At 33.9% G+C, this 27067-nt stretch overlaps 2 protein-coding genes across 7 annotated transcripts in view; one reads left to right on the top strand and one right to left on the bottom strand.

Annotated features, from left to right (window-relative positions):
- Positions 1–16636, top strand: part of USP8 (ubiquitin specific peptidase 8) — a 62254-nt gene extending 45618 nt beyond the window's left edge. The window contains exons 12-20 of the mRNA XM_074294485.1: positions 3222–3308; positions 5085–5165; positions 5554–5816; positions 7566–7778; positions 9420–9630; positions 11673–11909; positions 12305–12447; positions 15946–16078; positions 16249–16636. Of these exons, the coding sequence (XP_074150586.1) occupies positions 3222–3308; positions 5085–5165; positions 5554–5816; positions 7566–7778; positions 9420–9630; positions 11673–11909; positions 12305–12447; positions 15946–16078; positions 16249–16434 (1554 nt within the window). The 3' untranslated portion in view covers positions 16435–16636. The remainder of the gene's footprint in view (positions 1–3221; positions 3309–5084; positions 5166–5553; positions 5817–7565; positions 7779–9419; positions 9631–11672; positions 11910–12304; positions 12448–15945; positions 16079–16248) is intronic.
- Positions 16637–21567: 4931 nt separating this feature from the next.
- Positions 21568–27067, bottom strand: part of USP50 (ubiquitin specific peptidase 50) — a 39337-nt gene continuing 33837 nt past the window's right edge. For all 6 annotated transcript variants that reach the window (XM_074294487.1, XM_074294491.1, XM_074294489.1 and 3 more), the window contains 3 exons: positions 25518–25660; positions 23379–23511; positions 21568–21851 (listed from right to left, as the gene is read on the bottom strand). In XM_074294487.1, the coding sequence (XP_074150588.1) occupies positions 21660–21851; positions 23379–23511; positions 25518–25660 (468 nt within the window). In that variant the 3' untranslated portion in view covers positions 21568–21659. The remainder of the gene's footprint in view (positions 21852–23378; positions 23512–25517; positions 25661–27067) is intronic.

Genomic DNA, 27067 nt, shown 5'->3' on the forward strand with positions numbered 1-27067 from the left:
AACATTTGCCATTTTCCTTTTTTTTGTCACATTAGCCAATCTGTTAGATGTTAGGTAGTATCTCAAAGTTGTTTTAGTTTGTATTTTTCTAGTCAGTGATTATTAGAGCATTTTTTTCATATGGCTGTAGATCGTTTTGATTTCTTTGCTTATATATATATATTCTTTGATCATTGGGGAAAGACTATTTTTATAAATTTAACTCAGTTCTCTCTATATTTGAGAAATAATGCCTTTATCAGAGCCTTCATCAAAGAGATACTTGGTATAAAATTTTTTCCCCAGATTTTTACCTTCTAATGTTAGCTGCATTAGTTTTGTTTGTGTAAAAACCTTCTTAATTTAATCAAAATTATCCATTTTACATCTTGTAATGTTGTTTCGTTTGATTCTAAATTCGTCCCTTATCCGTAGATTTGATAAGTGAACTATCCTTTGCTCCCCAAATTTGTTTATTGAATCACCTTTTATATCTAAATTATGTATCCATTTTGACCTTATTGGCATAGTTTCTGCCATACTTTTTTCTAAGGAGATTTTGTCAAATTGTGAGTTCTTGTCCTGAAAGCTTGGATCTTTGGGTTTATCAAATCCTAAATGATGATTAGTCATTCACTGTTTTGTATTGTGTATCTAATCTATTCCATTAATACTTTGGAATTAGTTTGTTTTAGTCAGTACTAGATAGTTTTGATGATTACCACTTTATAATATAGTTTGAAATATGGTCCAGCTAGGCCATGTTCCTTCACTTTTTTTTCCCAGTGATTTCCCCTTTATTTTCTTGATGACTTTTGGTTCTTCCAGATTAACCATTATTATTTTTTTTAGCTCTGTAATTTTTTGGTAATTTGCTATAGTATCCAGTAAGTAGATTAATTTAGATAGAATTGCCATTTTTATTGTATTGATTCATCTTACCCATGAAAAATTAATATTTTTTCAGTTGTTTAGATCTGACTTTATTTGTGTGAAAAATTACTTCATTTCTTTTAATGGATTCCTGCCTACACTAGTATTTGTGGTGATCACCTAAACTAATTTTACCCATTCCTATCCAGTTAAGCTCTCCGACACCAAAGATATCAATATTTAATCTTTCCATCTCTTATGTCTTGACTACATTCATCTTACCTTGGATAATAGATCTTACATTCCAGGTTCCTGTGTAATATTGATCTTTAGAATATTGAACTTTTCTTTTGCCACCAAATGCATCCACAGCACAGCTTCCTTTCAGCTTTGGCTCAGTCATTAGTATTGGAACTGTGCTTGTTTCTTCCCCTGCAGCTCACTGGACCTCTTCCAGTCTGAGGGGCTCATGTTCACTGTCATTTCTCTTTTATCATTTTTGTATTGTCCATGGGATTTTCTTGGCAAAGATAATAGAATAATCTGCCATTTTCTTCTCCAGTGGGTCACTAGAGTTTGTCAGAATTCTCCACTATGACCTATTCATCTTGGGTAACCCTGCATAGCATAGTTTGTCATTGTATTGAGCTGTGTAAAACTCTTTGTCATAATAAGACAGTGACTGTCATATTTAGAAAAATTGTATGAATTGCTAAAATTAAGTGACTTGCCCAAATTCTCATTAATTGTATGTTTTAGAGGCATTATTTGAACCCAGGACTTCTTGACTTCCTATCTCTTCTAACTGCTTCACCTTGATGAAACTATAGTCAAGATTCATTAAGATATATCTGTACCAAACCCTGTCTGCATGGTTGTATAACTTCTGTAGCAGCCTGGAGTAAGAATGCAGGAAGCATATGGCAGGGATGATTTAGGTTTGGGGTTTAGCAAAGCATAGCCTCTCTTAGGACAAAGAGGCAAGAAATTCAAGAGTTAAGTATAGTAGAAAGATGGACAGGTTAACTGTTAAGTCAAGATTGAGAGGTGAAGAAAGTCAGGGCAGGCATGATAGCTGCATGGAATGCTAAGAGAGAGACTGGAGATGACTCCCCTGCCTTTCTAGCACATTAGTGAACCCTGGTTTTCTGCACAATCTACCAGAAGGCCAGGAACTTCAATAACCTAATGGAAAGGGCCATAATTTAAAGCTCAACTTAGCCTTGCACATGTTTGTTCAGGTAGACCATTCTATCAGTTTCAGTGGAACTCATTCTGCTTATCAGCAATGTTCAAGAGATTTTAGAAGTATAAAACACAGGAAAAGATGTAATGGCAAGAGATTTAAAAGCCTGCCAGAATCTTGTTGAGATTACTTTTATATGATTGCAAATTAGATAAAGAACAACTTTGAAAAATATCACTGATAGCAAATCAAGAGTCACACTTGAAAACCTTAGTGAATGAAAAGAAACAAAATAAAAAAGGAAGCCTTGAACTAAAAAAACCATAGGATCCAGTTGTCATTTAGTATAAGGGGAAAGTTTGGGGTCTTTGTGCTTCTGATCCTGACTCATCAAGAATAAATAGACAAATTCTTTGCCATTTAAAAATTTAATGAAATATTAATAATGAATTCCATTAAAAATGATTAAGTTGTTTTTCATTTGGCCTTTAAAAAGGCTTCATATACTTGGAAAATTCACTTATGTGGAAAAAATCATTTCCTAATCCTGCCAGAGAAATAAAGCATTGCTGTAGAAAATTTTAAGAGAGATGAGAGCAGTTAAGTAAGTAGGTTTTGAGAGAAACCAATACTATTAAAATGTATAATGTTCAATCCTACTAGTTTTTAAGTATTTGAATTTTTGGGTTGGAGCATATTCATCTGAGCAAGATACTCATTCTGACTTGACCCACCAATAAAAGGAGATTGCAGATCCATTAAAATATTTTAAATAATTCCCTGTGAAAAATATGACTGCTTAATCCAGTTGAACTAGTTATCTCATAATGATTGTCCTTAAGAATTTAAAAATCACAAGAGATTTTCAGGAAAAAGTATTCAAGTGATACCAAGTTTTGGTGCCTGTATCTATTGGCATTCACTGGTCAAAATTGTTTCATTTTGATTTTTGTCCTTATATTTAGAGCCCTATGAAATCATAAAGAGATTCAAATGTATTTGAGTTAATAGGGCTTCCATGGTTGTGGCAGTTAAATCCTAGTGCTATTTGTAGAGTTTTCTTGTAATTTAAAAAAAAAAAAAGTTTGAAGTATTATTGGGTACTTTTCAATAAAATGCAGCTATGTGGTAGAAAACATGAAATTTTTTTTTCACTTCTAAAACTTTTAACTTCTTTCCACAGCCTATTAAAACTAAAGGACAAACAGAAATTGGAGTTCCAAAGGCAGGAACTTTTAGTGAAAGTGCTGAAGATAGTGAAAGACCTAAAGTAAGTAGTCTTTGGAAAGAAGTGCAAAGAACTACAGATCTGTAGCACTAAAAGTATTGATTTGCTTAAGCCATTTCTTTTGATTTTTAAGCTTTCTAGGAGAAAACTATTCCATGTTTTACTCTACTATGTTGCAAAATATTTTCAGCCTTCTACTGAAAGTATTTTGTATAATTTATTAGAGGTAACAAGTATCTTGTTAATTTATAAGTAGTTGTTTTTTAAGTTAATTTTTAGCCCTTTATGATTTATGTCTAGGCTTTATAGTTTAAAAGTTCTTTTTCTAGCGTGAGAATTTTGTTGACTATATTTGTATGTTATACTTGGTTTATTAGAGAGTATGCAATAATTGAGAAAATAGGTTATTCACATGTAAAATGTATGGGGTTGCCTGTCATCTAAGGGAGGGAGTACAGAGAGGGAGGGGAAAATTTGGAAAAATGAATACAAGGGATAATGTTATTAAAAAAATTACTCATGTATATACTGTCAAAAAATTTTATAATTATAAAATTAAAAAAATAAAATAAAGGGAAAAAAAGAAAATAAATTACTGAGGGATCTTGTAAAATGGGCAATTATTGTAATTATCTAGATAATTCAAATAAAAAAATGTCCAACTTGTCCTTAATTAATCTGTATATGTACTATGAAAATATGTGTTGAATTGCAAATACAGTAAATTCATCCTTATCCAAAAAAAAAAAAAAGAAAGAAATATTTTGCATAACTTCACATGTGATTTCTTAATGGGGGTTGGGGATGACAATAAGAGAGAGAATCTGGTACTTAAAAGTTTAAAATATAAATATATATAAATATATATATATATATATATATATATATATATATATATATATATATATATATATATATATATATATATATATATATATATATATAGTTTTAAATGTAATCAGGAGAAGGGCAGCTAGATGGCGCAGTGGAGAGAGCACCAGCCCTGAAGTCAGGAGAACCTGAGTTCAAAATTGATCTCAGACACTTAACACTTCCTAGCTGTGTGACCCCGGCAAGTCATTTAACCCCAATTGCCTCAGAGGAAAAAAAAAAAAAGGTGTATAGATAATTTTGAATGGGGTTTCTCTTTTATTTATTTCTTATTAGATTTAGTTATTAATATATTAATATATAGGAATGCTGATACTTGGTATGTTTATGCTATATATTACTATGTTAATGAACTTGTTATCTCAATTAGCTTGATTACTGATTCTCTAAGTAAATCATTGTGTCTTGAGCAAATATAGTTTTCTGTCCTTTTCCTTTTAAAAAAAACAAAAAACAAAAAAAGAGAGAAAATAGGTTATTATAAACACTACTTATGTGAGGTTTCTTTGTTTTCAGAAGGACAATTTATGAAGAATATAAAAAGTTATAACGAAGGGAACAGGGATATACTATATTATTTAAAGAATATTGAGAATAGGAAGATTACTTTAAAAGAAAGCTTAGCAACAGGTTTCTTATAATTCATTAGCAATCTGCTCATTGAAATTCAAAGCTTTTCTGATTAACTTCCACTAGTTCCAGCTATTTTACCACCCATATTCTCATAGTTTTACGCTGTCAGAACCCCCTTTCTTCCAACTAGACAGAGATTGTAATATTTAAGAAAAAGAAAATTTTCCTATCAGGAAGTCTAAAAACTTAGTTCTTAAAAAGTTTTAATGACAGAAGACAGAGAGTACTGTATTAACTATTTGCTTCTGTTTCAATTTGTATTTTTATATACATTGTTTCTTTTTCTTCATTTAGTCTCAACGAGAGCCTTTAACAAGAGCTCGAAGTGAAGAAATGGGAAGGATAGTACCAGGATTGCCTTCAGGTTGGGCCAAGGTAAAAGTTAAATTAACCACAAAGAAAAATAAGAAGGTTACTATGTATCAAGTAGTAATTCCTTTTTGTATCTATTTTCTATGAATTAATGTAGTATTTTCAAATTTCTAAATGTTTAGGTAGATAGAGTTAGTCCTTTTTTAACTTCACAACTGTTTTTCCATGCAACATGAAACATCTATTTGGGATACATGGACATTTCTGCTGTTTGGCATTACAAAAAATTTATGATTCAAAAAGCCTGAATATTCTGTGCTCAAAGTGTTAGTTATTGGACTTCCATAGTTGTAAAACCTAGATTCAAAGCCAGAAGTATTTCTAATAATGGAATATATTTACATAATGGTATTTTGGCTTGTTTGACCTTTTTTTTTTCTTTCCATCTAAGTTCCTTGACCCAATCACTGGAACCTTTCGTTATTACCATTCACCCACCAATAGTGTTCATATGTATCCACCGGAAATGGCTCCTTCATCTGCTCCTACTTCTACTCCTCCAACTCATAAAGCCAAACCACAGATTCCTGCTGAGCGGGATAGGGAACCTTCCAAACTGAAGCGCTCATACTCCTCTCCAGATATAACCCAAGCCATTCAGGAAGAAGAAAAGAAGAAGCCTACAATAACTCCAGCAGTCAATCGGGAAAACAAGTAAGCCTATTCATTTACCCCAAAACTGGAATAATCATTAGATTTTATGGCAGTGGTTGCCAAGTCCAATGTTTTCACTTGAGGGGCATCAATAGTTTTTGTTATGCATCCCATTTACAGTGAAATATATTTGAATGGAAAAATTGGTGCTAGTCTTGATGACACTATTGAGCACTCTGATGTAAATTTTTCTTACTAGAAATAATTATCTTTATTCTCAACATTAATATGTTCTAAGTTCTAACAAGCAAACTTTGGCTCCCAGGTCACATATTGAGAAAAGTGTTTTAGAATTTTATCCTCTATTGTGTTTTTACTTTGAGAATCAGCATTTAGCAGTTTTCCCAGAGTACAATGTGAAATTCTTTTAAAAAATATTTTCGATATATTTTTATTTAATTGCATCAAATATTTCCCCAAATATACATAAGATTTTTAATATTTATATTATCTTATTTGAATAATTTTTTCTTCTTCTTGCTCCCTTCCTTGAGAAGGCAATCAATTTTATATTGATTGTACACATGAAGTCATCCAAAACACATTTCCGTATTAGCCATATTGCAAAAGACAAAAAAATAAAAATAAAGACAGTTTTTAAAGTATGCTTTAATTTAAGTTCATTAGTTCTCTCTCTGAAAGTGGATAATATTTTTCCATCATAAACCCTTTGGAATTATTTTGGATCATTGTATTGCTGAGAATAACTAAGTCATTCACAGTTCATCATCACAGTATTGCTATTACTGTGCACGATCCATTTGTTCTATCCATTTCACTTTGCATGAATTCATATAAGTCTTTCTAGTTTTTTCTGAAGGCATCCTGCTCATTTCTTTTTTCCCCCCCAATTAGATGTAAAGAAAATTTTAAAACTTTATTATAGTTTTTTATTTACAAAACATATACATGGGTAATCTTTTTGTGTGTATGTGTGTGTGTGTGTGGTTTTTCCTGAGGCTGGAGTTAAGTGACTTGCCCAGGGTCACACAGCTAGGAAGTGTTAAGTGTCTGAGACCAGATTTGAACTCGGGTCCTCCTGAATTTAAGGCTGGTGCTTTATCCATTGTGCCACCTAGCTGCCCCCATGGGTAATCTTTCAACATTTATCCCTACAAAATCTTCTGTTCCAAATTTTCCCCTCCTTCCTCCCACTGCTTCTGATGGCAGATAATCCATATATGTTAAATATGTTAAATCCAATATATTATATACAATCATTTTAAACATTTCATACTAATATGTTGGGAAAGAAAAATCAGGACAAAGGGAAAAATCATGAGAAAAAAAAAGTTTAACTAAAAAATTTTTGAAAAAAAGTATGCTTCAGTCTGTATTCAATCTCCATAGTTCTCTGAGATAGTTAATACTGGAACAGAATTCTTCAAGTGGTATTCAACCTTCTTTCTAGGGCTAAAGGATCTTGAAAGCAAATTCCTAATGTTGGAATCATTCTGTCTCATCTCTGAATACTTTGCCCTTCCTGAAAGTCCTCACAGGTTTTTTGACATTAGTAATCCCAGATTGCAATTTGAGGTTATCCTGTTGTGGGAAAAATGATGGTCCTAGAACACCACAAGATGCAGAGAAGTCAGATATCTGACTCCTCATGCCTCATAGTGGGTGTCTTTTTCTTTTGTAAATGTTTAATCCACTGCTCAGATTACTCACAGGTTGCCAAATTTACTGCCATTTGAATCATCATCATTAAATTTACATAATTTCAATGACCTTAACTTTCCTTTATAGGCCAATATGCTATCCCAAAGCTGAAATCTCAAGGCTCTCTGCCTCTCAGATTCGTAATCTCAATCCTGTGTTTGGAGGATCAGGACCAGCTCTCACTGGACTTCGAAATTTAGGGAACACTTGTTATATGAATTCAATATTACAGTGCCTATGTAATGCTCCTCATTTGGCTGATTATTTCAACAGAAATTTTTATCAGGATGACATTAACAGGTAAAGAATACTGAAACAATTTTTCTTTCTGTTCTGGAATGAAATTATTTTATTGGTTGTTAAGTTTGTTATTCTGTTTGTAAGGTATTCTATTACTTTACACAAATGGAATCAAATTTCACATAGATCTAGATAACATGTTAGAAAGCATTCTTCTTTAAAGAAAAAAAAAAAGAAAAACCTCTGATTTTTGAAAAAGAGTTTAAAAATGTATTATGAACTTTCATTTTTTTCTTTTTTGAAAGAGGATTAGAAATGTGGAAAATGTGCAGAAGTAGAGGAATATGGGAGAGAGGAAGAGTTTGGCCAAGCAGAGTAGGGGAGCTGTCTCTTATCCATCTGGCAGGTAGAAGGAGAATTAGGCCTAAATTATGCAAAGCTAATTATAAAGTTTGGCACAAAATTTAAGTCTGTCATATTGGGGTTAAAGTTAAGTTTTTGCTTTAAATTTTTTCTTTTCTAAAAATCATCTGTATTGAAGTTGACAACTAGTTAAGATGTTTCAGTACTAGGCTTTTTTTTTTTTTCCTCAGATGGAGATTAGGGCACTATTAGAATCTAGAGTTGAAAGGGCCTATAGGCATTGCTGGGTTCAGTTGTATTGTTTTTAAAGATGAGAAAACCAAAGCCCACAGAAATGACCACCCAGACTTTTGTCCATGGGGAATTGGGATTTGAACCTAGGTTCTCTGAATCAGAAGTTTTCCACCTCCATTATGCCACAGATGCCTTTGGTCAAATTTCTCCTCTGCCCAAAATCTTCTAGTCAGTCAGTGAACATTTATTCAGTAAGTCCTTTGTGCCATGCACTGTTCTAAATGTTGGGGATACAAAAAGAAGCAAAAGACAATCCCTGTCCTCAGAGATCTAAGGAGGGAATCAGCAAGGAAACCAATTTGTATAACCAATATTTCTGTATAAGATAGCAAGGAATGGTACTAACATCCAGAAGGGTGGGGAGAGGCTTCCTTTGGTTGTAACTTAAAAACTAGGAAAGGCAATAGGTAGAGAGGAGAAAGTAGAGTATTCCAAAGGTGAGGAATGTCCAAATATAGAGAGTCTTGTTCATGAAAGCTGGTGTCATGGATCAAATATACCTGGCAATGGGGGAAGCTCTCTGCTGCCTCAGAAGTAAAATTGAATTTGTTTACATGGCATCCACAGCTCTCTGCATTCAGAGCTGACCTGCCTATCAGACTCAGTCTCCTATTTTTCTTCATGTTGACGTGTCCCTGTTAGAGTATTAAGGTATAAATTCCACTTTACCCAGAGAACTCTGTGATCCCCAGGCCTGGAGTCACAAAGACTTGAATGCAAACTCATCCTCAGACACTCAATAACTGTGTGAATTTGGGCAAGCCACTTAACTTCTGTTTGCCTCCATTTTCTTATTCATAAATAGTTCTAATAATAGCACCTGACACCCAGAGTTGTTGGAATCAGTGAGGTAAAAATTGTAAAATCTCTAGCATCGTGTTTGATATATAATCTGCACTATATAATTTTTATTATCTGCATAGTAAACACTTCTTAAAATTTACTAAATTTATTTAAAATATTTTAGTCATTTGATATTTGTAACATTTTTTTTTTACTCCTGTGTATTCTTTGTTACTTATAATTTTTATTTTATTTGCAAAGGTCAAATTTATTAGGGCATAAAGGGGAAGTGGCTGAGGAGTTTGGGATAATTATGAAGGCTCTGTGGACGGGACAATATAGGTATATCAGTCCAAAGGATTTTAAAATCACAATCGGAAAGATCAATGACCAGTTCTCAGGATACAGCCAGCAAGACTCACAAGAGTTGCTTCTGTTCCTAATGGATGGACTCCATGAAGACTTGAATAAAGTAAGGAATTTTTTTTTGCATGTTGCAAAGTACTTATTGGGATTACTCAGTGGTGCTGTAATCTTATCCAACATCCATATGTATTTTGCTTGAAGGTGTCCTGTTACCACGAATGTTGGGACTAAGATATGTAGGTATTTCAAAAGTAGATTTGTCAAATATTAGAATTTGGTTTTGATTGTTAAATGTTAAGGAAGTCTTGACTTTTTGGTATCTGTGAAATTTGCTGTTTCAGTGGTCATAGTGTATTTGTGGGACAGTTAGCTATTATAACCCTGATGCGTTGAAACTATAGGATAGATGTACTCATCATTTTATCACTAAGCCTCCTCATCGGCACATGTCTTACCTTATTCAGCAGCCACTGGTTTACAGCTTGAATAGGCTTAGAAATTAACACACTAGCAATCATTCACATAAATAACCTTTCCAAACAACCCACACACTACAGAAGCTACAACAAAATACTTCCTCACACAAGCTACTACCTCTATAATAATAATATTTGCTATTGTCTACAATGCATGAACAAAAATCAATGAACACTCTTTCAACTCTCTGATCAATGAGCTTTTACCTCAGTAACCCTAGCCCTTTCCATAAAATTAGGCCTTGCCCCATTCCACTTCTGAGTGCCAGAAGTAACACAAGGAATCTCACTCTTGTCCGGAATAATTCTTCTAACATGACAAAAAATTGCCCCAACAGCTATTCTTTACCAAATCGCACCTTGCCTAAACATGAACATTCTTATTACCTTTGCACTTCTATCAACCATCTTAGGAGGATGGGGAGGTCTAAACCAAACTCACATACGAAAAGTTTTAGCCTATTCCTCCATTGCCCACATGGGTTGAATAGCAGTTATTGTCCACATTAACCCAACCATAACAATCCTTAACCTTATCATTTATGTCATAGCTACCCTAACTACATTTCTAACCCTCAACATTTCAAATACTACCAAAGTAAAACCCCTTGGTAGTCTGTGAAATAAATCAACATCAATGACTATTATCATTCTCCTAACACTTCTATCCTTAGGAGGATATCCACATGGAGTAGATAGAAGGCTATCCATAGAGCCTGGAAGATTTTGGTTCAAGTTCTACTTTTGAATTCACCCTGAAGCAGGTTACTTAACCTCTCAGTGCCCCAGGAAATCCCTAAGACTATTAAGTTCCAGAATAGTGACTTGGTAGAATGCATTGGTAGAAAGACTATATAGAGCACTCCTTATACTAATGAAAGGACAAGTTAGAGGAAAAACAATTATAGGTCTATATGTGCACACCATATCAATGTGTAGATGAATACTTTTAAATCCTGAATGCAGAAAGTTTCCACCAAAATCTTGATCATATTTGACTGTGAACTGCCCTCATTTACTTTTCCCCAAAAGCAGTTACATTCCATGCCTCCTAAAGTACTTGTGTTCAGATTTGGTTTTCTGACTTTATATTACATTGTATAGTTTGTTGCAATATAATTGAGTCCTTTATACTATATATAAATATGGATGTTATGACTTGAGCAAGCTTGTCAGTTCCACACAGAGGGGATCTCCATCATCGTCATCGTCATTGTCATCATCATCATCATCTTTAAAATAACAAGCAACTTTCACCCAGTTGTTTGATGGAAGAATTCTCTATAAATCAGGCCTTTTAGATTTAGTAGGAAAAACCTTGTAACAGTTGTTTGCCATAGCTATAATATAATATGAATTCTAAATAATGAGGACAGGCCAGTATTTTTGACTATTAGATTATAAAATTGGAGTTATCCTTGGAGAATATGTCCATTGTCGTCGAAATGACATTTGTCATTGTGTTTGAAATAAACACTGAGAAATTAGCTTTTTGCTGAGTATTTTCCATATCCTTTCATTTAGTGTCAGCATCTTCTGTTACCTGAGAAAGGAAAGCAAGAGTCTTTGAGAACTCATCAGTGTTGTTGAGTAGCATTTATAAGTATTCATTCTACATATTCAAGTAACGAGCATTCTTAGGTTAATAAGAATTTAAATATTTCATTTCTAGGCTGATAACCGAAAGAGGCATAAAGAGGAAAATAATGATCATCTTGATGATTTCAAAGCAGCTGAACATGCCTGGCAGAAGCACAAGCAGCTCAATGAGTCAATTATCGTTGCACTTTTTCAGGGCCAGTTCAAATCCACAGTACAGTGCCTCACCTGTCACAAAAAATCTAGGACATTTGAGGCTTTTATGTATTTGTCTTTACCACTAGCATCCACAAGTAAATGTACATTACAGGTAAGCCTCAGATTAAAAGATGACTAATTAACTAAAATGCTAGTTATATATACTTTAAAATCTCATGAAATTCTGAGGAAACTTCTTAAATGCTCAGAAAGATTGTTATATATTTGAAATTTTTGATTTTTACATACCCTTTAAGAGATTGGAAAAAATTAGAAATTTGTCTTAAGACTTTAGCATATTTTTCAGATTTGTCCCTTACTTTCCAAGTTAAAACATCTGAAAACACAATTTTGATTTAGAAATATACAATGTTGATTTTATATTCCATAATCGAGGCAGAAGTGGTATACCCTGGTATCTGCACTGTAACCTAGATAATTGATATAAAGAGAATTTTTTATGATGCTTGTTATCTTAAAACTTTGAGGTAACTTCTTTTCTTCTAGGATTGCCTTAGATTATTTTCCAAAGAGGAAAAACTCACAGATAACAACAGATTTTACTGTAGTCATTGCAAAACTCGAAGAGACTCAATGAAAAAAATAGAAATCTGGAAGTTGCCACCTGTTCTTCTAGTACATCTGAAACGGTAAGAAAATAGGAGCAAGTTTATCTCTCAGATCATCCAAAGAGACCAGAAAAATGAAAATGTTTCTTTTGTGTTGACTTGAAGAAGCTAGGTGATACAGTGATTAGAACATCAGACCTGGTGTCAGTAAGATCTGAATTCAAACCCAGTTTCAGAACATTTGTTAAGACTAACCTGAAGCAAGTTATTTAACCTTTGTTTGCCTAGGTGTTCTCAACTGTAAAATGAGTTTGATAAGAGCACCTTCCTCCCAAAATGGTTGTGAGATTGAAATGAAATATTTGTAAAGTATTTAGCAGAGTACACAAAGAGTACTATATAAAAGCTAGCTGTCGTTGTTATTACTTGAATTATCCTTCAATGTGTACACTGGCATATAAATTAATTGAGACAAAGTAAAATAACTATGTGTTACTTTAATAAACCTAAAACTCTCTTCTATCCTCAAAAATTTCAGTATGCAATAAATGTCCTTTTTCTATAAATCCCTTGTTTTACATCTTTGGCATTAAGTTCACAAGATTTTGCATATATTGTAATTCATCATAAACCCATACATCTATATAGAAGGTATTATATTTACCTTAAATGGCCAGTCCATATTTCCAATTTTGAATCTTATGTAAATTTTTTAAAATTCCAATTCCAATTTACTTAATATTTATTTTCTAAAATTTTGACTTCTAAATTCTCTTCTTTCTTCTCATATCTCAATGAGAAGCTAAGCTATTTAATATATTTACACAAATGCAATTATACAAAGGAAATTTCCATCAGAGTCATCTTGTGAAAGAAAACCCAGACCAAAAATGGAAAAGTTTAAAAATTTCTACTCTTATCAGTTCTTTGGAGGTGGATAATAGAGGCTTTGGAAATTGTCTTAGATAATTTGTATTGTTGAAAATAGCTGTTATTCACATTGATCATTGTTGTTACTGTGTATAATGTTCTTGTTTTGTTCACTTCACTTTGCATTAGTTCATGTAAATCTTTCCAGATTTTTCTAAAATCATCTTGCCTAGTGTCTCTAATGAGTCTGTATCCCAAAGAGATCATTAAAAAAAGGAAAAGGACTCACATGTGCAAAAATGTTTGTGGCAGCCCTTTTTTTGTAGTGGCAGAAAACTGGAAACTGAGTGGATGCTCATCAGTTGGAGAAAGATTGAATAAGTTATGGTATATGAATATTAGGGAATATTTTTGTTCTGTAAGAAACTATCAGCAGGATGATTTCAGAGAGGCTCAGAGAGACTTACATGAACTGATGCTGAGTGAAATGAGTAGCACCAGGAGACCATTGTATGTGGCAACAAGATGATGAGATGATCAACTCTAATAGACTTGGCTTTTTTCAGTAATGAGATGATTCAGGCCAATTCCAATAGACTTGTGTGAAAAGAGCAATCTGTACCCAGAAAGAGAAATTTGGGAATTGAATGTGGATCACCACATAGTATTTTCACCTTTTTTGATGTTTGCTTGTTTTTTGTTTTCTTCCTTTTTGATCTGATTTTTCTTGTGCTGCATGATAATTGTGGAAATACATGTAGAAGAATTGCACACGTTTAACATATATTGGATTACTTGCTGTCTAGGAATGGAAGGAAGAAAAATCTGGAATACAATGTTTTGCAAGGGTGAATGTTGGAAACTATCTTTGCATGTATTCTGAAAAATAAAAAGCTACTTTTACTTTTAAAAAAATCATTTCACAAGTCATTTTTTGTCATACCAAATTCCATCATAATCATGTTAAAACTTGTTTAGCCATTCCCCAATTGATGAACATTCCTTCAATTTCTTAAATTCTTTGTCACCACAAAATGAGCTGCTATAAATACTTTTGTACCTATAGTTCTTTTTCCTTTTTTTAAATCTCTTTGGGATATAGACCTAGTCATGCTAGATTGGGTCAAAGGACATGCAGTTTTATACCCTTTTGTGCATAGTATGTAGGTTTTTTTCAATAGAGTTTAAATCAGGCAGCTTCATAGGCTATTGAAGCATATGTAATTCCTCAGCTTGAATGAATTTTTAAAATCTTTTTATGATATGTAGCAAGGTACAGAATCACATTGTAGTATCCCTTTTCTGTTAGAAATTTGTTATTTCAAAACAATTCTGCTTCTTGGTAAATATAAATATCCATTTAACTATGTTATCTATACATGTAGAGGGAGTGTGGTGTGAGAATTCATTATTACTCTTAATGGGGACAGTGGAAATTTAAAAATTCCCTATGGGGGTGGGGGACACACATGTGTTTTACAGTTTGATAAGGATTACATCATTTTTTTTTATTTCATTATTTATTTAGTTTGCTGAGGCAATAGGAATTAAGTGACTTGCTCAGGGTCACACAGCTAGGAAGTGTTAAGTGTCTGAGGCCGGATTTGAACTCAGGTCCTCTTGACTTCAGGGCTGCTGCTCTATCCACTGCTACCCAGCTGCACCGGATTACCACATTTTAGAGATTGACTTGGACTTGCTATGACAATAAATAGAGGGTTTAAGTGAACAAAAGTTTCAGCTGAGTGGAGTAGCACACACCAGGGAAGTTTGAGGTCAGGAGGTCTCTTGAGTTCTGCAGCTCTGAACTGCAAGGGGCTATACTAGTTGGATATGTGCACCAAGTTTAACATGTAAATGATAAGCAGCCCAAGGACAGGGACTAGGTTACCTAAGGAGGGATGAATTGGCTCAAGATGGAAACCTAAGTATACATGTTGAACATTGCTTTCATAAAGTGCAATTGTATCAGAATTATTGCTTGGTCTAAATTCCCATACCATTGTGCTAAGTTCTATAAATAATGTTTTGTAGATGCTGTATAAATGGTCCTTGTTATCATAAAAGAGTTTTGTGAATATTCACGACTGTATTTTACTTGTCTGTAAAATTCACATCATTTGAACTTGAACAGCTTGCCCTCTGAGTACCCAACATATATAGCAAGACGTTTTACCAGAGTAGTTCTTCATTGAGTAAGGTGAACTAGAGTTGAAAGGGGTAGGAGAGGTGGGGAGACTATGTTAAATATGTTTGGACTTGGATTTGGTATCCCTGCCAGCAGTTTTGAACTATTCTCAAGAAGGAAGCATGGATAATGAGTAGCCTTCAGTTCCTTCTAACAAATCATGGTTTGATGATCTTCCCCTTTCTGTTCTTGGAGTGACTGACAATGCAGGAAATGAAAGTTTTCAAAAATTTTCTATTATGTCTGCTTGGCATCTAAACTAAATTCATTTTAGCTAGCTAGCTAGTTAAGTGCTTGCTGCATGCAAGGTGAACTGGGTATTGGGAAAAACAAAAATAGGCTGTGACAAAGCCCATGTTTTTATAGAACAGTTTATTTGGGGAGAAGGGATACAGTGCAGAGACATAGATACAGACATAAATATAATATAGACATAATACATGGTAAGTGCATAGAAAGGCTTATAACAATATTCCCATGAACCTCGGTGCTCTATTTAACTGTTATGTTATATTCTGCAGTTTTTCCTATGATGGAAGATGGAAACAAAAACTACAAACATCTGTAGATTTTCCATTAGAAAATCTTGACTTATCACAATATGTTATTGGTCCAAAGAATAATTTGAAGAGATACAATCTGTTTTCAGTATCAGTAAGTACTTTATTTAAAGTCTAAATTTAAACCTTTGCTTTAAAACAAAACCAAAAAAATTCTGTATTTTTAATGGTTTTTAATAAGCATTCATTCTTACCTCAGTGAGAAAACTTTTAAGGCTTTGAATTATGAATTTTCCTAATTGGTTTCATGTCTCTTGATTACAGAATCACTATGGTGGACTGGATGGAGGACACTACACTGCCTACTGTAAAAATGCTGCAAGACAACGATGGTTTAAATTTGATGATCATGAAGTGTCTGACATCTCAGTGTCCTCTGTGAGATCCTCAGCAGCGTACATCCTCTTTTACACATCATTGGAACAGCGAGTAACAGATGTAGCTACATAAGAAGAGTATGTAGAAAGCTAGCTCTTTTTTAAAGGCACAGCAGCACAACTCTAGAAATGCATAAGATGCAGAGTAGTTATACACAACCATTTAAAAGGCATAAGAGTGAGAGCTGTGTTACTGAAACTAAATATTTCAGGTCAGTGCTACTACTTTATCAGGAAGCTGACAACATCTAATAAATATTACAGTAAGCATCCTTTATAGATTCTACTTATTTCAAAACAACTTTTTTTAGTCTACTCCCAAATTAATTATAACTCATTATTTGCAGTCCATTTAAGCATTCTTATCCTGGCCTAAACCCCATTGTACACTTTATTTTTCTTTTCACTGTAATGGCCTTTTCACATTTCTAATCCTCAGCTTGATTCTACTGTGAATACTCTAGAATGATGTAAAGCAGGTAGGAATGTATGTGTATATATTTATTGCATACTTGCACATCAGACCTATGTATATAATTTAAAAAAAAAAAAAAAAAACCTTTCGTGAAGCCTAGAACTCAGAGGATTGCTTTTTCTTTGCCTGTTCTTAATAACTAAAATGCTTTTTAGAGACACAACAAAGCAAAGCTATTTTTATGTTGGCTTTGGGATGTATTTGTGCACTTAAACTTTATTCTAAAAAACAAATGAAACTTTTCTTTAATTTTTTAATATATAAATTTCATGTACACCTGCATTAAAATCCCAATGAGGAAATTATTTTAAATCCCAAAATGCTGTAAAGTGTTCTGTCTTGATTGAAGTTTTCTGTTGTCTGATGTAACACAGAAGAATCATAAGCATCAACTTCAGTATGTTTTATCTTACTGCCTTCTCTCAGCTAATAGTTTGTTTAGACCACAATTGTCAAACATGCAACCCACAACATTACTGAGTACAGCCTGAACCAGATCTAAATGTAATTCAGAAATATTTAACAAAATAAATGCAACAAAATAGTATTACATTTTAAAACTAAATCAACATGTAGTCTGCAGGAATCCTTATGTGTTCCTTAGTAATCCCCATTTCTCTTTTGAGTTTGACACTACCAAAACTATAATAGCAAGTCTAACTGAAAAAAGCAATGAGTAAAGCAGTTATTTGTCTCTTAAATCCATGGGCAATTATACTAATTTAGAGTTAGGACTTTTTCTAGCATGTCTCTCAGAAATGAAGTGTGAAAAGAAACTAAAGACAAGTGTTTAAAATGAGGTAGTTTCACATACTGGATAGTATAATGAACTTAGAATAAAAAAGGTTCAATTTTAAATCCTACCTCAAAATCTTATTAGTTGAGTAACCCTGGACAAATCACTTAATTTCTCTCGGACTCACTTTTCCTATTCAGAAATTAAGGATAATAATAACACCTATCTGACTGGGTTTGTCAAAAAGATGAAGTGAAATAATATATGTAAAGTGTGTTTCAACTCTTAAAACACCATATAAATGTGATCTAAAGGTCAATATGGATAGAATGGCGCTTTTAGTCAGTAGAATCGTTATCTCTGGAAGAAATCAATGAGATGTAAGCTGTTAATGTCATTCGGTCAAAAAACTTTTATTAAATTACTGTGTGCCAAATACTGTGCTAGCTTCTAGAAATAAAGTTGTCCCAAAAAATAGAAGTTATCCCAAAAAAACAGTGGAGCTTTTTTAGTTTTATTAATTTACAACTTCATTAAGGCTTTTGAAATATGTTATATAATCCATTCCCTTAAGAAACTAGCCGCCTAACAAGCAGGAAAAATATGCAAACAGCTATGAATATATAAGATATATCCAGTACAAATGGGAGGTAATCTCAGAGAGAAGACCCCTTATATTAGGGGGCACTAGGGAGGATAGGAGTAGGAAGATAGTATTGGGGTATGAGACCTGGAAGGACCTCTTGCGAAGGCAGGATTTAAGCTGAGTTTCTAAGAAAACCCAAAAGTTAAAGTGGGAACATTCCAGATATAGAAGACAGCATGAAGAAAATGGACATGAAGTCTAGAAATGGCATGTCATATGAGTAAAAGCTAAAAGCCATTGTTATTGTTATCAGCATTTGGAGACACCATCCATTGGGTGGTTGCAATAGATAGTTATGATACGAAGAGACTATTATCATCATAGCAATTATGTGAGTTAACAACAAGGGAACGTGCATAAGAGATGTGAAAGTAGAAACCACCAGGACTTGACAACAGATTGGATGTGTGGGGCGAATGTGACACACAGATTGCAAAATTGGGTGACTAGGAATAGTGTCTTTGACAATTGTAGGAAGGTAAAAAGAGTGAAAGGTTTTGGGAGAAAGGTTTTGAGTTCTAAAAACAACTGCTGGAGGAGCCATAGGAAAACAGATACACTAAAGCACTGTTGATGGAGCTGTGAACTAGGTTAACCATTCTAGGAAGCAATTTGTAACTGGACCCACTCTGACCCAGAAATAATTTTGCTGGGTTCATGCCCCAAAAAGAGTACCCATATATACAAAAATAGTTTTGTGGTGGCAAAGGATTATAAATTGAAGAGATACCCATCAATTGGGAAGTAGCTTAAATTGTGATAATATAAATATAATGGAATAATGCTGTAAGAAATTATAAAAGGGATGGTTTCAGAAAAACTAGGAAGACCTGAATGAATTAATATAATGGGCAGTGAGCAGAACCAGGAAAACAATGTATATGATAACATCAATGTTGTAAAGTTAAATCAACCGTAAAGGACTTAGTAATCCTGATCAACACATTGACCCACCAAAATTCAAAAAAACTCTAGATGAAATATGCTGTCCAACTCCAGCTAGAGAACTTGTGGATCCAGAATGCAGACTGAAGTATACATTCTTTTCTTTTCTTTTTTTTTTTTTTTTGACATGGTTTTGACGGTGAATTTGTTTTGCATGACTTTATGTATTTGTATTGGATCATGTTTTTTCTTACTGAGAGGAGGAGGAGGAAGGGGAAAGAAAGAATTCAGAACTGAAAATAAAATTGAATTTTTAAATAAAGTATAAATAATTCAGTTTGGGACATCTTGAGTTTGATAGATGTATCTATGGGATATTCAGTTTGGGCTATTCAGTAGGCAATAATTGGTGATGTGGAACTAGTGGTCAGGAGAAAGGACTGGGTGTCCCAAAAGCCTTAGTGCAGTGTTTAAGTTGGTAAAATTTATTTATTATGTATTTTCTTAAAACTTCACTAAACTTTTGAGACACTATAGAAAACTCTATAGATCTAAAAATTAGATCTTAGAGATTAGAAAAATTAGAAACTTAGAGATAATTGAACCCATGGGAGCTGATGAAATCACCAAATAGAAGAGAAGGACCTAGGACAGATTTTGGGGGAGACATTTATAGTTAATGTGACCTAGAGAAAGATCCAACAAAAGCCTACTAAAAAGGCTCAAGACAGGTAACAGCAGACCTGGGAAACAGCAATATCACAGAACCTAAAGGAGAATATTCAGGAGAGGATGTTCAGCTGTGTGAAAGGTCAAGATGAATGAAATTGGGGGTTTCTTGCCGATTAAGAGGTCACTAGTAACTGAAAAAAGCAGTTTCAGTTGAATGTTGGGGTTGATATCCAAAATACAAAATGAGGAGAGGAGAAGAATTAGAAGAATCGATTGTAATGAGTTTAGTTACAAAAGGGAGGAGAGATATAGAATGATAGCAAGCAAGGATAGATAGATCAAGTGAGGGTTGATTGAGGGGGCAACCTGGTGGAGAAGATGGAATGCAAAGAAATTATTTGTGCATGTAGTTGAGTTTGTCATAGCAAGGAGAAGAGCCTTCATGTGATTTGGGCCTTTAGAAGCAAGGTAAGCATATGAATGATGTGAGGAAGAGAGAAAAAGAAGATATCTTGGCAAATGGCTTAAATTTTTTCACTGAGAGAGTTCTCAGCTGAAATGGGGGATGGTGAGGGGAATGCTATGGAAGATTTAAAGGCTAGGGAGAAATCAAAAAGCTTTGTTAAGTGGGATGGTGAATCAGGAAGTTGTAATTGCTTTGCTTCAGTGAGGACTCAGTTAAGATTAAATAACATTAATAAACTTTTTTTATTGATTTTGGTCTGAATTTTTATTCTAAAAAATGAAATGGAAACTTAACACCTTTAAAGTGTCACTAAACACCTTAATAAAATTCCTAATGAATAGCTGAACTGAAGAGTTGGGACTCAAGATTTGAGAGATTAAGCCAAAATAACCAAATATTTTTGCATGTATTCTAATTAATAGAATTTTTATTTCATTATTATAGAGCTATAAAGCATTTGAATCAATTCAGTGGCCCCTTGATGCCTTCATAATTTGAGCCATCGCTCTGTTAAGTAATTAAAGGAATAATTTTAATTTGGAATGTTTAAAAAGACAATGGAAATCCACCATAATCGAAGTCAAATTGTACATTAGTCCTACTTTGTGTTTTGAAAGGATCTTGAGTTGAATTCTTGGTAACATTTTATGTTACCAAAAAAACAAATTTTATGATAGAGAAGTTTAAGTCAAATGAATATAACCTAGAGAACAGGAATTCTTAAACCTTTTTTTTTTTTTTTTTTTTTTTAACAGTCTAAGGATTGCTTAGTATAATGATTTTAAATTCAGATAATATATAAGATTACAAAAGAAACTAATTCTACTGAAATAATTACCAACATGAGTTCAAATGCCAGCCTCGTTTTACTAACATTGTGATTCCGGACTGATCACTTATCTTCCATCAACCTCAGTTTCTTCATCTGCAAAATGGGAATAGCATCTGTTCTCAAGATTGTGTATCAATGAGATAATTGTAAGGCACATAGCACAGTGCCTTGCTTGTTTTCTTCCCAGGACTACTTCTGACCTCCTCCAGATATAATCTTGGAATTATGACAGATCTGGGATTCTTTTGGTACCAGTCAAGGAAGCGATTCCTCAAGCATCTAGGCAAGTCCTAAGGTTACTCTTGTCCCAACTATCTGACAAACTCAGGTTGCAGACTTATCCTTGGTCTAAGTGACTATTGCCGGTTCTGTACTAGACAGTAAATAGTATGACACTAAGCACTACAAACTTAGTGGTATTCGCATTCTATTTATATTCTCTTGTAATTCGGGCTAGGCCACATGACTTAGAAAGACTTAAAAATGCCAGGGAGTCATATCAGATGCACAGGTTTAATGTTAAGCATACGGCTACCACTGTGATTTGTGATCTCTTGCTTCACAGTTTCCAGAAAACATCATTTTCCTAGCACTTGCATTTTGGGGTAGGTATAGAAAAGGGCTGACAGCTGTAGAAGAGGAGGTATGCCGCAGCGGTCTGAACTGCAGAATCTGGAATCTCACAAACTCGGGTGTCATCAAAGCTATACCAGGTCTGGTTGACTGTATTCTTGCAGAATGCTGTGTAGTGGCCACCGTCTAGATCACCAAAGTGGTTCTGAAGGAAAGAGAGATGTTTAGCTAGTTTGTTTTTTAGGGTTTTGTCTTGCTTTTGCCACGTGAAGATTCTCTCACAAGTACAAAGAAATCTAGGGGAAGACTTTTTCCATAAGAAAATATTGTACTAAGTTTAGAAAAAGACTATTTTCCAACTTTTGGCTCATTTATAAAGAATTAGTTGAGTGGAAGTTTAAAAGACTTGATATATCTTGTGTTTTTAGCCCACTATCTTACAAATACAGAAAGATTTAGAAAGATTAGCAACATTTGGAAGCATATATTTTGTAGCTAATGAAAATAACTACTGTTAGAATATGAGAGAGAAAGTTGCTTCCTACTAGACTCAAAGGAACATTGAGATTTCATTAGGAGAGGAAATCATATGTGAAGAGGGGGGGATCATTTACAAAGACTTAAACAAATAGATATTACTGTGGTATAAATACTGCCTACAGCATGAATGTTGGAAGAACTCAGAATAATGGTACTGAAGTGATAAGGAGTAGGGAAGTCTCCCTGAAAAGGCAAGACAGCAATTTCAGTATCTTAATACAGGAAAAGTAATAGAACATTTCTAATGAGGGAAATGTTAAGGCAGATGCTGGCATATAGCTAGGTTTGTGTAGCTAAGACAAATGTATTTTATATTATACATTTAAGGGTAAAACTTTTTTCTTGATGATCTAACAATCAACTTCAGGGATGTCTTGTTTTCTGATTGATCTTCAGTGTATAGATCAACTAAATGTTCCAAGTTCAAGGTTATTCAGAGATGTCTTGTTTTCTGATTGATCTTCAGTGTATAGATCAACTAAATGTTCCAAATTCAAGGTTATCATTATTTCCTAATAAGCTAAAACTACATAAATATAAGTTCAAGAAGGGATGGGCATTTAAAAAATAAGTCTTTTGATAATATAATTACTCCCCTAAAGTTTTGAGGTACAACCTTTTCTACATTAGAATTTCTTTAAAACATCTAATGAGAAATTGGGACACAGGGGAGGGATAAGTCAATTTGCGAAGGCTGAAAGACAAATTGAGCAAATTGGATATTGGATTTTACATGTTTGACAATAAAGGCAAAATAGTTTTCCAAACATGGAAGTTAACAGCAGCAAAATGCTGTTAAAGATAATTTTTTAAAGAAGTGTTCAGGAAAGATGAAAAATGAGGCACTGGCTATATAATCTCTCACTCCATTCTAATATGTTGCTGTTATATTTGCTTTTAACTACAGTGGCACTGGGAAGAGCCTTAGTTGATCCATTCTCTAACTCACTTGGCACTTCTAAACTATCTAGGACCTTCTTCAAACCAATTCACTGAATCTTAAGGTGATTCCATGACCAAGATGGAATGTAAATTTGAAGTTGGTATAGATTTTGGAAACCTGAGGACAGAGCATGCAAGAGGCCCAATCTAAATGAGAATCTTCTTGTAACAAGAGGTAGAATAGTCGATGAGCCAGCAATTTTCTTTAAAGTTCTAATGTTACTTGGAACAATTTGATCTTATGACTCACCACCACTCCGCAAAGGCTGTATTTAGGATGTTTCCGGAAAAGTGGATAAATATAAGGAGAAAGATCCAAGTTGTTGAGTGGGTAATGGATATCTGTTCTTAATTTCCTCTTCACTCTACCCTGACAGTCAAACCTAAGAAGTGAAAATAATGTTAGATGCATGATAAATGCTCCATTTGATGTCACCTTTTGAATGGTGTCACCCATATTTTTGTGTATTATTCATATATATATATGTCACAGAAACCAGATGAATTTCTTTAAATAATTTACCAAAATTGAGTAATTTACAAAAGTACATAAGGGAAAAGACATTGGCTTTTGCTCTGTGAAAGTCCTTTAATAATAGGAAGAAAAACAATTTCTATATAGTAATTATACTCTAATGCAGCAGTATTCTGTGCCCCTGTAGTATTGATGTAATCTTTTTTTTTAGGGGATATTTTACACCCAGTGGTAAGTTACCAGAAAATTCAGGAGTCTAGAAAGAGCCAGACTCTTTTGGACATGTTATGGAGATTTCCATGAAAAAAAGATTTAAAACTTTCCAAAAGGATTGCCTAGAGCTGCTTACAGTGATTTAAGGGGCCAAATGACTTGCTCAGGAACACACAATCAGTTATGTCAGAAGCCAGTCTTGAACCCAGGTTTTTCTATTTAGAATCATCTCTCTCTATAACTTGGCCAAAACTTAAAAAAAAAAAAAAAAAAAAAAGAATTTCCTTGGGGAAAACATTCTCTAGAAATGCCAGGATATTAGAGTGAAAGCTCCTTGAAAAACAAGGGATGATTTTGTACTCCACACCTTATATAGTGCCTGGTACCCTACTAAGTGCTTAATTTCCTCTTGTTGAATTGTATGTCTATTAGCAGTTGGATTCAGCTGAATCCACTTTTTTCTCTCATCCATGGGTATGGGGAACTGTGCTGTTAGAGCAATGAAATTTAAGTGATAATCCATTCCCTAGCTTAGTCCCATCCTACCAGACATATACTCTATGTAGTTTACTCCACCCCCCATTCCCTCAGCTACTCCCTAAATCCTCACTAATGAATGACTGAATCTCCTTCAAACCATTTTCTCAAAACAGGGAAAACTATCTACTTTGCCTAGTTCCCATCTATTTCTGGATGCCTTTCTTAATCTTTTTCTTAACAAAGTGACTACAAATAGATTGTTAACTACACATTTGGCTTGGGGGACAGGTAGGTGGTGCAGTAGATAAATATCCATTCCTGAAATCAGACTTCAGAAATGTATGAGCTCGGTGACCCTGGTCAAATCAATTAACTTCTGTTAGCTTGTTTTTTCATCTTTATAATGAGGATCATTATAATACCTATTTCTCAGGGTTATGAGGGTCAAATGAGATTAAAAATTGTAAAATGCTTATTTGCACAGTGTTTGGCACATAATAAATGCTATAAGTTATCAATTATTAATATTTCCCAGTATACTACAGAATACTTGGGGATATTACCTAAGAATCCCCAGATAAATGTTAAATCGAATCTCAGTAGACAATCATTTTTTCCCACTGAATAACTATTAAACACTTACTAAGAATATGCTATGTGCCAGGAACTGTGATAAGTGTGGAAGATACCAGTATTCCCACCTCTTTATCTTATTCCATGTCATCACCCATGCCTAATACATAAGGAAATCCCCTTTTTTCCATCTCTATACTTAGCACTATCCAGTTCTTCAAGAGCCAGTTTAGGTACTGCCTCTTACATATAGCCTCTGGCCTTTTCCCCTCAGAATTTTATACCTTTATTTATTATGTGCTTATTGGTTAAAATTGCTCCATTTTCCACCCATTCTTAAATAAGCTGTAGCCCTCTGCCACCTTTCTGGGAAAGAACTATGTGTAATTTGTGGTGGCAAAGGGATGGTATGGGGAATTGTGCTAATAGGGCAATAGAATTTAAATGATAATTCAGTTAATTGCATACAGATCTTTTAAGGTAGGATTTCCTTTAGATAAACATACTCAATTCCAAGAATAATGAATTGCTCCAGGACTAATAAGTGTGAATTAAACAACCGTCCAAACTCTGTCCAGACTATATTGCCAGTTTTCTGGTCCACTCCATTTTTTTTCCAACTGTCTAGGTATGGCCAAAAATCCATACCTCTTTAAGTGAAAAATAACTGTCTTTGGTGCTTTGGCTATGCTAGCTCTGACAGCTGCATCTTGCTTGGATTCGCAGAAAGCACAATGAATTTGGTTATTCCAGGTGAGTGTATCTTGTTGAAAGAAACATCCTAGACATTCCTGTTGAGAGAAAAGCATTTGGTAATCAAAATGGATAAAGAGAATCCACCTCGACCCCCTTCAGATTATAGCTCTGTTACAAGTTAAGGAAGCAGCCATTTTACAAATGTGACAAACTGGGCTGAGAGTTTAAGGCAAGGAGTGAGGACACAAACAGGGGATCTGGAGTGTTTAATTTGTGCTATCAGCAACAGGAAACTGCTGCAGAATTACACAATGAGAATGAGTTCGTGTAAATATGTGGAATTCTGATTTCCTTTTTCTTTATTCTTTACTGATGAAAAAGACGAGTAAATGAGGAAAATCAAGTGCAGCTTATTTAAATCAGTCTTGGAATTAACTCTTCAACAGTCAACCAGGTGAGTGAAAATTTATGCCTAATGAGTGGTGGGGAAAAAACAAAAACAAAACTAGCCACCTGATTTCCTTTATTTTTCTAGATACATAATTATTATGCAGAAATCAGACTGACCACAAACTCTAAGCGGGCTAGTTAGTTTAGGAATAATTTATGAAACAACTTTATGGGGTTTAAAAGAAAAAAGTAAGGATGGAGGTATGGAGGGGGGGGGGGGTAAATAACAAATGTGTGGGACCAGGATTCAAAAAAAGATTTAATTAGGCTTATATGATGTGCCAGAAGTTTAATAGGGACAAATGTAGTCTTAGTGAAGTTTATTTAAAAAAAAAAAAAAAAAAAAAAAAAAAAAAAAAAACAATCAAAACTCAGTAACACAATTGCAGAAAAGAATAATAATAATATATATAAGAATATGTCAGAAAGGCTTGAAAGTTTTAATGCTCAGTGTGTTTTAAAAATTGTGTGATATGGCCACCTCCCCCAATGTCCTTTAACAATCCCCCCCCCAGCAAAAAAGGGGGGGGAAGCCAATATTAGACTTTCTTCATAGAACTTGAGAACTTACTAAGAGAAATGATAGTCTCATTGTATTCTATTTTATCTGGAGTTATGTGTTTCAGCCCCTATATTCTAGATAAAATTCTGCTTTAGACCCTTACTAGATATATGACCCTGAGTATGACACTTAATTTCTGCCTGAAATTAAGTTTTCTCATCTGCAAAAGGAAACAATGACAGCATCTTTTTCTCAGTTGTTGTAAGGATAAAGTGAGATAATATTTTAAAAGCACTTTGCATACCTTAAACCACTATATAAATTCTGGCTATTATTAATGATTACTGCTGCTACTACAACATACTACTACTGCTATTCATTATTACTAGTATTTCACACTACTACTGCTTACTATTATTACTACTTTCTACTACTACTACTGCTTATTACTATTTACTACTACTACCTATTACTACTACTCACTACTACTGTTGCTGCTATTACTACTACTAATAAAGGGGAGGATGACCAGGATGGCGAAGGGCCTTGT

This window comes from Sminthopsis crassicaudata, chromosome 2, assembly GCF_048593235.1.
Source record: "Sminthopsis crassicaudata isolate SCR6 chromosome 2, ASM4859323v1, whole genome shotgun sequence".
NCBI classification, from domain to species: Eukaryota; Metazoa; Chordata; class Mammalia; order Dasyuromorphia; family Dasyuridae; genus Sminthopsis; species Sminthopsis crassicaudata.